Source organism: Pyrgilauda ruficollis, unplaced genomic scaffold (assembly GCF_017590135.1).
Source record: "Pyrgilauda ruficollis isolate IOZ18807 unplaced genomic scaffold, ASM1759013v1 scaffold6, whole genome shotgun sequence".
Taxonomy (NCBI): domain Eukaryota; kingdom Metazoa; phylum Chordata; class Aves; order Passeriformes; family Passeridae; genus Pyrgilauda; species Pyrgilauda ruficollis.
Genome location: NW_024527710.1, coordinates 725,851 through 739,185, shown reverse-complemented (window position 1 = coordinate 739,185; position 13,335 = coordinate 725,851). Strand labels below are relative to the sequence as shown.

At 36.5% G+C, this 13,335-nt stretch overlaps 1 protein-coding gene across 1 annotated transcript in view; it reads right to left on the bottom strand.

Moving 5' to 3' along the window:
* Positions 1-4,094: 4,094 nt before the first annotated feature.
* GPR88 (G protein-coupled receptor 88) overlaps positions 4,095-13,335 on the bottom strand; it is a 30,132-nt gene continuing 20,891 nt past the window's right edge. Inside the window, exon 2 of the mRNA XM_041483145.1 lies at positions 4,095-4,156. Coding sequence (XP_041339079.1) covers positions 4,095-4,156 — 62 coding nt within the window. The remainder of the gene's footprint in view (positions 4,157-13,335) is intronic.

The following is a 13,335-nucleotide window of genomic DNA, read 5'->3' as shown; positions in this document are numbered from 1 at the left end:
GACAGGAGCTGAACATGAGCCAGGTGTGCCCAGGTGGCCAAGAAGGCCAGGGGCATCCTGGCCTGTGTCAGGAACAGTGTGGCCAGCAGGAGCAGGGCAGGGATTGTGCCCCTGTGCTCGGCACTGGTGAGGCCACACCTCGAGAGCTGTGCCTGCTGGGGGCCATCACCCCAGGGAAGGCACCGAGGGGCTGGAGCCCGTCCAGAAGGGCAGCGGAGCCGGGCAAGGGGCTGGAGCACAGCTCTGAGGAGAAGCAGCTGAGGGAGCTGGGGTTTATATTGATGATAATAATAATAATAATAATAATAGTAATAATCATCATCATCACAAAAACAAATGAAAAATCCACTCCAAGACAATCCAAGAATTACCCAGAAGGCAATAAAACAGGGAAATCTGAAGCATCTAGAAATGCCTAATCAAAAGTCACTAAAACTAAAATTCAATGAAATCGCTACAGTAGATTCTACCATAATATTTTATTTTTATTATCATCATCTTTTTTTTTTTTTTTTGTTAGAGGAGGAGCAAAAGGAGGAGGAGGAAGAGGATGAGGAGAAGACAGAGATGGAGGTGGAGAAAGAGGAGGAAGAAGAATAAAACACTCTTAAGTATCACAAAATGCAAGCAGAGTACTGTTCTGGAAGTACTGCTATCAAATCCAAAAATCCAAGAGCTAGTCAGGATAGGAAGTAACACATCTACACAATGTGATTTTAATGCAGAGAAAATGGTCTTGTTGAAGGAAAGTGTACTCTCTCACTTAAGTTGCAAATAACTTTTAAATCATAGTCAGAGAAAAGCAAGAAATGAAACTCTTCTGCTTGGACTGCTTAAATAATCATCAGAAGCTAAGCTGAAAGAGAAATGGCACTATTTCCTTGTTTCTGGGAAATCAGTTTCTAGAAAAAAAAAATTAAACATAGGAGACAATATCTGCATACTGGAAAAGTTTTAGTCAAGTCCTTAATCAGATAACATGAAATAGGAAATAACTCTGATCCTGGTCTCAGTAAATTAAACTGGGCAGCTGCCATTAACTTTACTGGAGCTGGATCCTTACCAGAGGGACTACTATACTGAGTAATCAGACTCAGACAGTTTAGGTAAGAGCAGAGTTAGCCAACAAATATTACTAAAGGAAGTACAAATCTGCCAAAAATCTAAAAAGTTTTAAAAAACTTTCTCTTTACACAGCTTCAAATGTAAGCCTTCTCTGTATTTTAAATAGAATATGTACATTGCTCTTGCTCCTCAGCATCAACCTCAAAATAGGAAGATGGGCACCAAATATGGTTATTTTCAGGTCTGTTCTGGCTGGAAACAAACAGAGATCAGCTAACAAGTTTTAGCACTTGACCTTGAGAGTTCAGATAATCTAGTTTTTTATTCAAACAGCACAGAGGAGGATGCTGGGGGTAAAATAGAGGATGCATCTACATCCACAGTGAGATAAGTATTATAGTACCAACTGGAAGAAATCTTGACACATGCAGAGTGTAATGAGGGGTGGAATGAAGCAAGTATTATAAGAATACTACACTAAAGGCAAAAAACATTAAAAGAATTAAGCACTGGGATGTAACTACATGTTTTTCAATACATCTAGTAATCAAAAGAGACTTCTAAGGCTTTGATGGACAAACAAAGATAAAGCAATTATGTGTTGCAAAACAGAGTTTGGAAATACTGAACACAATTTTTGGCCTGGCTTAAGAAAACACAAGTGTCCTTCAGGAAACTAAAATTTACATCAGATTCATCTGGAATTTAAGAAAAGAAACTGTTTCAGAACTGTGATAATCATTTGCTTTAACTCCTACTTCTGCAATCCTATTAAATACCTATAGGATGCATTTATTAGCTTCTAAGAAAAAGAGATAACAAGTTCTTGAAATCTTAATGAATTATTTGAAAAAAATGCACGTTATCCAACATGTTATTAATCCAATGTTTATATACCTTTTCCTGCATTTTTTTCCTCATGTCTTATGGAGGCTATTAGGGGAAAACTGAAAAGCTAGCCTTTTGCAGAATCTGGACTCTTAAAACCTTCATCACTGGTTTTGTGATTTATGGCCAAGGATCTATAGTGAAGAGAGAGAAATTTCCTCTGTCCTTTTGACAGAGGAAATTTAAGAAAAAAGAAGGTAGAAGGAAACTCATCTGATCTGACATCCTGGTGATAGGATGCAGCAAAGTCTGACTCAGCAGTTCTTTAGCCTCATAGCAGAGGTGTTACAGCAAGTCCATACTTAGGTCCACCATTCAAACTACAGCCCTCACACATCTCAGGAAAGATATTCTTGGGATGTGCACTGGGGGTCTGACTAAAGAAAGCCTCAGAGTTTTGGACGCTTTACAGAAGCAGCTGGGATGAAAAGCTTCCACCCCACGCAAAGAGTGTCTGATACCTCTGCAGGATGATCGTGCCTAAAGAAAAAGAGCCAGAGGACTGTGCTGTAACTCAAATGAGAACTAATCTCAGAGTGAAAACTCACATCAGCAAAGAAGGAATGCCCTTCAGGCACCACATGCAAGGCAGTACCTTTAATATGGTCATATATTGATAAAGTAACTGCAAAAACATGAAGCTGGAGGACATGTATGAAGACTGCTGATCACATGGCTAATACAGCAGGAAATGATCTGCCAGCCTCAACATTTTCAGTTCTCAGTGACTTCAGTAGCCTGCTCTATGGGTTATACATTGTCTCCTTCCTCAGAGCACCTGGGTTTTTGGTTCCCAAAGCTGCCCCAAAACTTTGCTTCTCCTGACTCCCTCCACCTGCTTTCTCACCACCTGACAATAATACAATCTCTGTATAGCCCCAAGAGGGGGAGGAGAGCATCACTGACTCCCTATAATTTTCATCTCCGGATGGGAAGGATGAGATCTACATGCACATCTATTTAAAGGGTTGTGTCTGTTTCAGGAATTGTAACTTTGTACCTAACTACAAAAAGAACACCAACGCATTACCCTGTAACCCACATCACACCTCACAATTGTACTCCACATCTCACTTGTCATCTATTGCAAGAAGAAAAAGAAAAATCTTAAGAAAGTTTTATCATCTGCTTCTTTTCCTTTTCTGGAATTTCTTAAATGCCATATGTAAAAATAAATGCATCTACTTCCTCCATTATCTTTCTCAGGCACCAGCTTCTCAGTTAGGACACTTCCTGTCTGGTTAGTCTGAAGGCAACCAGAATCTGCAAAGGTGCCAAATAAAATAATACAGAAGTGTGATAACATGCATAGACGACAGAATAGCTAATTTCTTATTTTCTTCTATTCAGAGGCATTGTCCACTTCACAGAAAAAACAAATATTTCATCTAATAATAAATAAAACCCACTAGAGAAAAAAGCCCCTATTTTTTTATCTTAGTCTTCTGTTACTGGAAAAAAAACAGGCTGTGGAAATTCCAAACTTTATTTCTAAAAAACTGAAAGTATGAGTTTAGTGGTGCTGGATCTAAAAATGAAACTGTTGGATAGTGTTGAAATCTACATACTTTAAGTGCCAAATGATGTATTTCAAGCCAAACTTTATTAGTTTGGATAGCTGTGCTCCTGTTATCTTCACAGTGACAGAGGTAAAAAGAAGTTTCCCTCCTGAAATACTATCTAGGGTATAACAAGAGTCAAATTCAAATATGAGACTTGGAGTATTCAAAATCTCTTTGGGAATTCTGAAGTAAGACTTCAGATTCACTTTTATTTTGATCTGTATATACCAAGGCAAGTCAAAATAATTTGTTCTGACTGGAGAAGACAACAAAAAAAACCCCAACAAAACTCATTCAAAATGGACAGAGTGAAAAAATAGGTCAACATGCAGATGATAGCTAGAACTTAGGATATGACAAGGTAAAGTCAGATGAAAACATTTAAGAAGGAATATGAGCAAGTTACTTAATTTCCCCAATGTTCCACAGGAAATTCTAATACCATTAAATCTTGTTGTGTACTTTATTAAGGCCAGTATTTCATGTGGTCAGAAGAAGTTTATCAAGACAGTGGTGGAGAACTTTTTGACCAAGTTTTCTTATTACTCACCAGCAGCAGCTCCGCAATATCCTTGTTCATCAGTCACTTGCCTGTTTGCTACATCCTTCCTGCTCTGCAGCCATGAGGTACATGGCTGTCCCTATGGACCAAGAAAGAAAAAGGGGAATGATGAATGCAAGATCCATAACAGACCATCCCACCTGCAAGAAATGCAGAACTTGGATTCTCCTACACAGGCTACTGAAAACTGCACTGCTACTAATGGACTATCCTCCAACTTATCTTCCAGAATATATTCTTTTTTACTCTCTTATAATGGTTCATATTCTGAAATACTGTGTTTGGTGCTGCCTTGTGTTATAGAAATGTTATCTTTGTTGTCCCACAGTGGACTGGCTCACTAACAGGTAGAAATATTACACAGATGTCAGAAAGTAATTAAATGACTTAACTTTGCAGGATTCAAGATTCATAATTTTTATATCTTCCATACAGGTAAGAAATACAGAGATTGCTCAGTTTATTTATTTTTTTTAAGATACACACAAATGAAACCTTATTTTACCTAGATTTTGTTACCTTCCCCTCTCTGGAAGTGGACTGGAAGTCCTGAAGAAACTGACCTTCCGAATAGAAGCAACTGGCAATGAACCAATTTTTACTTCCATCAAGCCAAAATGACAAGTATTCAAGAGAAAGCATTTTGTATCAGCAAAATATGTATGTTTGTGTGTCTGTACGCATACTGATAAAGCAAGTAATGCTTGAAACCAGCTGCAACTCTATTAAGGGACTGGCACCCTGCTTTTGTCTCTGGAATGTGCTCTACCCTAAATAAAAAACATGCTGTTTTGTCACTTGGACTATTTCTCTCTTTCCTTTTTTCCCCCCAGACAGTTAGGTATCATCTTAACTGCTTTGTTTGTTATTAACACTTCCACAAAAGGAATATAGCAAAGTAGGAGTGGCTAAGTGATAAAAACCATAAGCAGCTGAATTTTTCTCAGCAGGCAAGGGTAAGAAAGATGAGAGTTACTGGAATTTATTTCCCCTTCCCAGACAATTACTTGGCTAGGCATCAAAGCTCCAGCCCTTGTAGTCTGATATAGGCAACTGAGCAAGAATGACTTTCATAGTTGTGTCACCTTTTATCACAGACCATGTTACACTCTAGTGATAAGAGAGGCAACTTGAGAAATGTGTCACATGTTTGAAATTGCTCTCAGGCAGGATGAAAGTCTGTACTGAATTAGTATGAGAAATACCTGACTTCCAACATTCTGGTACTTCTTAGCCAAGGATCTCTCCTGAAACTTCCCAAGAATTGTATGTGAATACCAAATTATAAGTAACAGATAGTTTAATGACCCTCTTGGTTGGAAAAATTTTGCATTGTTTGACTTAATTTCTTACCATAGTTAGCTCCACACCATGAATATTGACAGCCCTCTTTCAACAGTTCAGCTCCAGGCAAACCTACATGGTTCACTTGCAGCTGAATGAAATAACCATTGACTAAGTGAGATGACCATGCACCTACTGCCAGGGCTTTTACTTGGAAGCTGGGACATCCTAATGGGAAAGGGAACAATTCTGTGCAACCCACAGTTTTCAACAGATAAAGAAGACATAAATGTTTCATAGGCAGCGTTGGATCCTTTTGTGGATCAAGGATCAACCAGTTAAGTTCTCATAGGCTCATGAGCTCGAGATTGATCTTACCTCTGTAGTGCCTTTCAGTACTCAGGATATCAGCAGCATGGTGACTTGGATCTGCAAGACCATCAGGCTCCAGGCACAGGAACTTCCCGAGATGTATGATGGTGAATTCATTAAGATTTTAAGCAAATCATCTTACACCGTCTCCAAGATTACTTGAATGAATGTAATACAAACACCTCACACTAAAAAGAAATGCATTCTAGGAATTCTGTATTAGTGATTTAAAGTGCTTGATATAAACACATCAGCCTATAAGTGATTTATTATTACATTCTATTATACTGATTCTCCTGCTATGGCACCAAGATCCAGCTGCTGACTTTGTTTTTCTTGCACTCTTGGGTGTCTTATGCCATCACTATTGAATTTTTGTGGCATGAGGAGATTTTCATTCTACCTCGAAGGTCAGCATATGGATCCTGCTGTAGCTCATGGTTCACAAAATGTGCTGTTACATAGCAAATATGGTCTATCAAAAATTTAGGATCTCAGACAATTTAAGAAAAATTGTTTCACTTTACCCTGCATATTGTATTTATTAATGGGAATATTTATTTTAAATTTCTTTTTCTAATTCATTAATTGGAAAATTAATAAATAAAAATTATATTTAAAGATTACAACAAGATTTGCATATTTAACTTAAAGGAGAACACATTTTCAGGTCAAGTCTATAGAATGATTACAAGAATGAAGAGAAATTTATCACAAGATTGAAAAGTAAGCGGTGCATATGTTCAAAACTCCATAATTACCCAGGAAGAAAGCAATTACTAAATTAATCTGCACTATTTACTAGTTCTTACTAGCTCACCATATTCCTTTTTTAATAAAAGAAAGAACTGCTTTCTAAGTTTTTTAAGGGATTGTACAGTTGATAAATGCTACTAATTTAGACTAAAGCTACAGATGGTTATAAAGATGAATAAATGAGGAGACAACAATCCTGCACAACATTCCTTGTGAAGTTAGCTTTGGTTTTGTGAATCACCTGTAAAACTACCATGATCTTTTATTTTCTTACTCTTCCTAACAAAATCTAATGTTTCAATGAATGCATTTCATATTATGGCACTTAGCCATTTTCATAAGGATTTCTATAATGCACCATTTAAGATTCAGTTTATCCTTCCAAGGCTGTTTTAGACAGAAAATTAAAGCAAAAACTCAGACAACCACATTAATGTTTTGACTGGCAAACACAGTTACCTATGGGACTTGAGTGCAAATAGCACTTTTCTGGCACATAGCTGTAAAGCAAAACATTGTGAATAACTGGAAATCCTGTCAGGATCTAATTAGAAGAAATAGGGCATAAAACCAAATAAGAAGTCGTCTGTGACTTCTTGGTAATCTCATGATTATGGAGTGACATCGGTTGCAACAATTTCATGGTAACTCCTTAAAGTCACCGAGGGTTAAACACTGTGCAAGCCTAACTTGATGTGTGATTGGAACTTCAGTTTCACCTTGGCTGTAATTGCTGGCTGTGTCTCAAAAGCAAGGCCTCTACATTATTCAGAGAGATCTCTGGAGCTCATGGAATGTCAAGAGCCTGCAGGGAAAGCGAGTGTGGCCTGGATTGTCACATCTGGGTTTACAACACACAGAAGTGTTCAGTTAAGGTGAGAGCAGCTTGATGCTTCCCATATGAATACGTAGGAACTGCCCAGGAGCCCAAGGCAGCTTTAAAATCTTGCTGTTAAAGAGAAATGAAATGTGCCATTTCTGCCAGTGTAACAGTGCTTTACACAGAGATAAATTTCTTCTCTGAGAAACTTACTAGTCAAGGTATGCATGAATGTCAGACTCTGTCACAAATGCATTTGTAAAATTTCCATGGCCCACATATTAAGAGGCTATTTCAAAAAGGCTATTTGTTAAAACAATTTCTTTTAAATATCATAAGTTCTTACTATGCTAAAACTTAAAATCTTTCTTGAAAAACCAGGCATCACTTACAATTGCTCCACAAAACACAATAAAAAATGCAAATAGATAAAAGAACAAAAAACCAGAAAAAATTATAAATGGGAAGTAGGTATTAAGGAAAATTCTGAAAACATTATTAAATAGTTTTGCTTCAGTATTTCATGTATTTCAGGAAATTTTTTTCTTATGAACTAGCTCAAATGAAAGGAGAAATGGTACTAGCACATAGAGTTAAGATAAAAATATTATAGAGAATATTCCTAATCTCTTATTATTATTTCCACATATTACAAAACACATTACATGTTTTGCATTGGAGGTTATACTTTTTAATTTCTTTTGCTAAAAGGAAACTTTTTCATAATTAAGTGCTGCTGCTGTTTCTCCCTCACATTTAGAACCATTTGCTTTTTATCTTTTCCAGCATATATTAAAAGAAACACAACTGTACACCAAAGCATTTGACAGAAAGGTCTGCTTTTGCAGGAGAAAGAATGTTTTTCTAGTTTAGAGCAATGAAATATTGCTCTAAACCTTGGTAAAATCATGGAAAGTAGTCCAGAAGCTGGCTAGTACCTGAGATCTCACTCCTATTCCATTTTTGGGGACTGAAGTCCCCCCAGTCTTTTGGCACTGAAATTCTGTTTGGATATGCTCATGAGTGTAGTTGTTACAAGGAGATGAAGATGGACAGAATTTACCTACAGTGGATGAGTCAGAATTTTTTCAAGCCAGAATCCCATCCCTGACACAGGCCAAGAGCAGATTAAAAGATAAAATCTTGAGAATGGTGGAAGCACAAGTGATACAGTTGCTTACACATGGACTCAGAAAGAAATGGTCTCTGCATTGAGTCTGTGTTTTTGGGAGCATAATTTAATACAAGAAAAATCCTATGAGCAAATAATATTTGAGAAATATCTAAGAGATTTGCAAATATAAGTTTACAGATGTATTTCTAAAGCTTGCAGCCTTTTAAAATTTATCCTGAAGAGCATAGAAAAATAGAAATTAATAGTATTAACTAGCACTATTGCAATTAGAACTAGGAATCACCTGCTCTGTTCTGCCACTCTAAAACCAGCTCTGCTGCTTTACTCTCCTCTTGCACTACTACTGCAAAACCTTTTTCTCCTGCAACTTCAAAATAATCTCTGTCATTTCTGAATCTAGAATGCCACTGAACTATCAACTGAGCTCTTCCTAGCATCCCAGCATTGCACAGAGCCTCTGTCAAAGTTCTGAGCTGCCCCACAGCTGTTGCTGCCTGCCAGTGCACTGCTCCCAGGCCATCTCAGTCGTGTTACCACAGTTTGGCTGTGTCACCATCTGCTGACTTTGCACTACAAGTGTCACAGAGCTGCCTGTTGGCACCCACCTGTAAACATAAGATTTTCCCAAATTAATCATATCACCTTCTTACTTAAATTTGCATTCTGGCCTCGTCTAAAGCCCAAGGGACACAAAAAGACAATCTTCAAGAACACACTATTAGATTTTTCCTTGTCCTCTTCAGCTGTGTAATGACTTACTAAATGATTTTTTAACCCTGAAAGCACCACATTTACTATCATTGCAAACTGGAATTACTGAAAGGCTAGGGAGCTGCTTTGCTTGTTTTTTTGCAAGCACAGATTGGTGTAACAGAAGTCACAAGGAACATGATAATTTATAGAGCTCCTGCTATGCTGGGCTGCTCAGCCCAGGACTCAAGGGCAAAGCATGGATGTAGTTCAGAAGGATGTCTTCGCCATAGCACAAAATTTTGCAAATTTTATCACAAGAATACATATCTTTACTTGAAGAGTAGAAGTTGACTTTATACAACAGCTTGAAAATCATGTCAGAATTGATCTCAAAATGCAAAGTTGTTTCAAATGAAATATATTAAATAGTAAATCTCTAATACATATAATCAAAATCACTTTTCTTTCTGTGGCGTTTCTTTCCATTCTCCTCTTGGGAGGAATTTGGCATTTTTCACTATAGTAGCATCTATAATCTGTCTTTAAACATTTCCTGATTTTAGCAGAGAAGACTCCACCTTCTCCCAATACACAATAAACAAAACCTTTCTAAGGTTTCAGCCCTTTTCAAAATCCCAAAGTCACACATGGGATAAAGAAAGAAACAGGATGTTAAAGTAAATTACACAAAAATAGGAAGAAGGTTGTTTATGAAATGGCAACCAGAGTCCTGACATATACAGTATTCTCACTGTTTTTTCCTTTGCCATAAGTTTTCTGACCCTTCTGGTTTTTTTTTGTTTTGTTTTTTTTCTGGCTGATTTATTCATCAGCTTTTTCTATCACTATGGCAAAGGCAAATATCCTCTGGAAGGAAGACATTTTCCCTCCTCCACGCTTCCTCTGGGACAGAGAAGAAAGAACACTGATTTATCATCCTGCCAAAGCTGGCCACCTGGACAGACACCCATCATTCTCAGAACAGAAATGCAAGACTAGAGTGTGCTCAGGCAAAATCTGCCTCAGGAACAGATCATTTCCCACATTTGCCTTTGCTGTAGGTCCAATGTCTAACTTACAGCAATAGTCAACAGCAGTGTCTTCAGCAGAAGATGAAGACTGCTCACAAGTGGCCAAGTTCACCATGCAGTTCTTTAAATAATGTCCTTATTTGCTGAGATTATGTCTCCTTACTTGAGGTATGACTTCCTTCTTTAGCTTGTTTCACTTTACTGCAATTACTCCTTCAACAGTAAAAAACCATAAAATTGTTTTAAAAGTTAAAACCCATTCAGAATGAACAATGCATAAAAACACTGGTAAATACTGGTGCATATAAATTTGTCTAATTTGAACATTTTATCTTTGAAGACAGGAAGAAACTTCCCAAAAGTTTTTCACCTACAAATTGTCATATAATCAGATCATATCAGTTTCAGGAATCACAACATACTTAAGTCAAGGAAATACAAAACATTAACTGGAAATGAGAGGAATTCTCACTTATTAAATCACAGTTGATGCTAATCTTTCGATTAAAAAAGTAATCTTCCTCATTTCATCCATGCTGTGATATTTATAACATTCAAACTGCCTGTATTTAGTCTCTGACCTTCACATTTGAACTTTAATTGAAATAAGTTATAGGAAGGCAGATAAAAAGACATTTTTTTAAAAAAAGGAACTTAAGGTTTGTTTAGTGATTTATGTTATATACTGCAGATTACTCTTGAATATGTCTTTTGTACACTACCTTTATAAAAGGTACATAAACACAAATCTGTCTTCTGGTGCCACAAAAATGCTATATCTGCATCTATTGGATGAGGATTAAGACTCATGTTAACAATGAATTTATTAGTCCTATTCTCCACACAACAGGGAATTTATAGCTTAAATCATCTCAGATCTATTTAAATCTCAGTTAATTTAAAAATGTTTTTCTCAATTTGTGGGTGAATGCCAATATCACCAAGTTGTTTGCATGCATACAAGTAGAGGCCAAGGACTACTCTTTCTGTCATTTGACTTGTCTAATAAGCTCAAAGGAAATGGAAAACTCTGTGAATGAACTACACAGGAAAGTTTAAGAATTATCTGTAGTAGCAAAAGGAGAGAAAATGCCTCTGTATTCCTCTGTATTGGAATCCTTCTAGGCAACTCAAATGTTGAACTAATGTATCTATATGCTGAATTACATCAATATTCAAAAGTACTGTATTCCCTACAGGGCACATAAAATCCATATACAAGCAATTATGGAAGTCATTCTCAATTTCAGTTTTATTTAAAAATAGTTGAAAAATATTTTTAATTGAAAACCAATAAATATTCACCCATCTCTTCTTTTGAGTTTGATGTAACTGTCATGTGTGTTCTCCAACAGAACACAGAATTTATCTCCCTGATGCAGGTACGCAATTGCTTTCAGCATCCTGGCTGACTTTTTTCCTTGTGTAAAACATTCTATTTCTTATTATATTATTATAGTTGGGGTCTTTTAGTTTATACTCTAGTCATATATTTATAAATGTCTATCACCATTGTTATGTAGTAAAGCATCAGTACTACTACTACTACTACTACTACTACTAATAATAATAATAATAATAATAATTATTATTATTATTTTGGGGGAAAATCAAGGCACTTGAGAGGCACTAAAATTTCTTATTTGCTTCTCTATGGAGAAATGTGTGACCAGAATTATTTGGCCATACAAACATCCATGAGTCTTTCCTAATGAGGGCCCTGTAAATTGTGCCACCGATCAAGTACTGAAAGTTCATAATTTGCAATAACTCCAGAAAATTATTGGCAAGGATTAGCACTACCCATTGAATTTTCCTGCTTTTGGACCAATTCAAAGAGCCTTGTCTTCCTTTGGAAGGACTTCAAAATTATGAATGACTGCCGAGAAAAGCAGCCTTTGCTAGGAAGAAGCAACACAATGCAATATCAGTGGAAGTTCCCCTCTAAATTTTTTTACATGCAGCCTTTTAGGGAGCAAAGGGAGGGAGGGCCTTCCATCTGAAATAATAAACCCCAGCTATTCACAGAACCCATGGTTACAGAAACACAGGCATTCACACAATTATGTTAAAGAACATTAGGTGCTTCTGCAGTCTCCACCCTGAAACGGTTTCCTGTTTTTTAAAACCTAGCTACTGATGCTAAATGCTAAAAGATTTGCTTTAATGCAGCTCATCTCATTACAGCCCCTACATCTTGTGTGTAAGTCTGTCACTGAAATTAAACTTTCATCCAGCTGTGAAGCCTGTCCAAACTGACCACTGTTACTGACCACTGCCAAAGTAGAACCTGGTGTCAACTTTCTTGAGATAAGAACCTGTCTTCTCATTTTCACTGTGGGATACCTCATGTTTCTGAGATCCCACAGGAATAATTAAAAGCCTTAAAAGTACACACTAAAAAAAGGAAAATTCAACCACTGAACTAAACTCATCTTCTAGTTCTTGAAGAATTTGTTCGTACAGCTATAGGGTTAGTTATAGACTTTAAAAACACTCATTAAAACCATAAAGATACATTTACAGAAACACAGCTTCACAAGATAAAAGCAATTAGTCACAGATCAAATACTGTTAATAAAATGGAAGTGCTTTGTACTTCCAAACTTGTTCTAGTGAAGATGACTATTGATCAAAACACTTTCTTAGAAACTCCCACATCAATAGCTATATGTAGAAACAAAAAAAATTACATAGTCAAATCTGTATTGACATCATTTGATTAAACAAAATCCTTCTCAGGGTCCCTTCCAAGGCATATCTCTGTTCTAGCCCATTTTCTCTCTTGGATAAAAAGAGACTGAATCAGGTTTCTAAGAAACCTGGAGAACAGATGTTTAGGAAATACTGCCCTTCCAGGTCATGTAAAAGATCTTAGAAGACTTTCAAATTACCTCAGATTTTTTTTTTTCTTGTAAAATATGCATTCTGTAAATAAAGATGTAAAATAAGAATTCCTCAAGAATCACTTAATTTGCTTAGCATATTGTTTTTTCCATCCACTTAGACCTGCACTCCTGCATCATTGCACTGACCCAATTTTCAGACCTCCATGCTTTGCAAAAAAAAAAAAAAAAAAAAAAAAAAAAAAAAAAAAAAAAAAAAAAAAAAAAAAAAAAAAAAAAAAAAAAACCCCCACACCCACATTTATTTCCCAAAAAATAGGC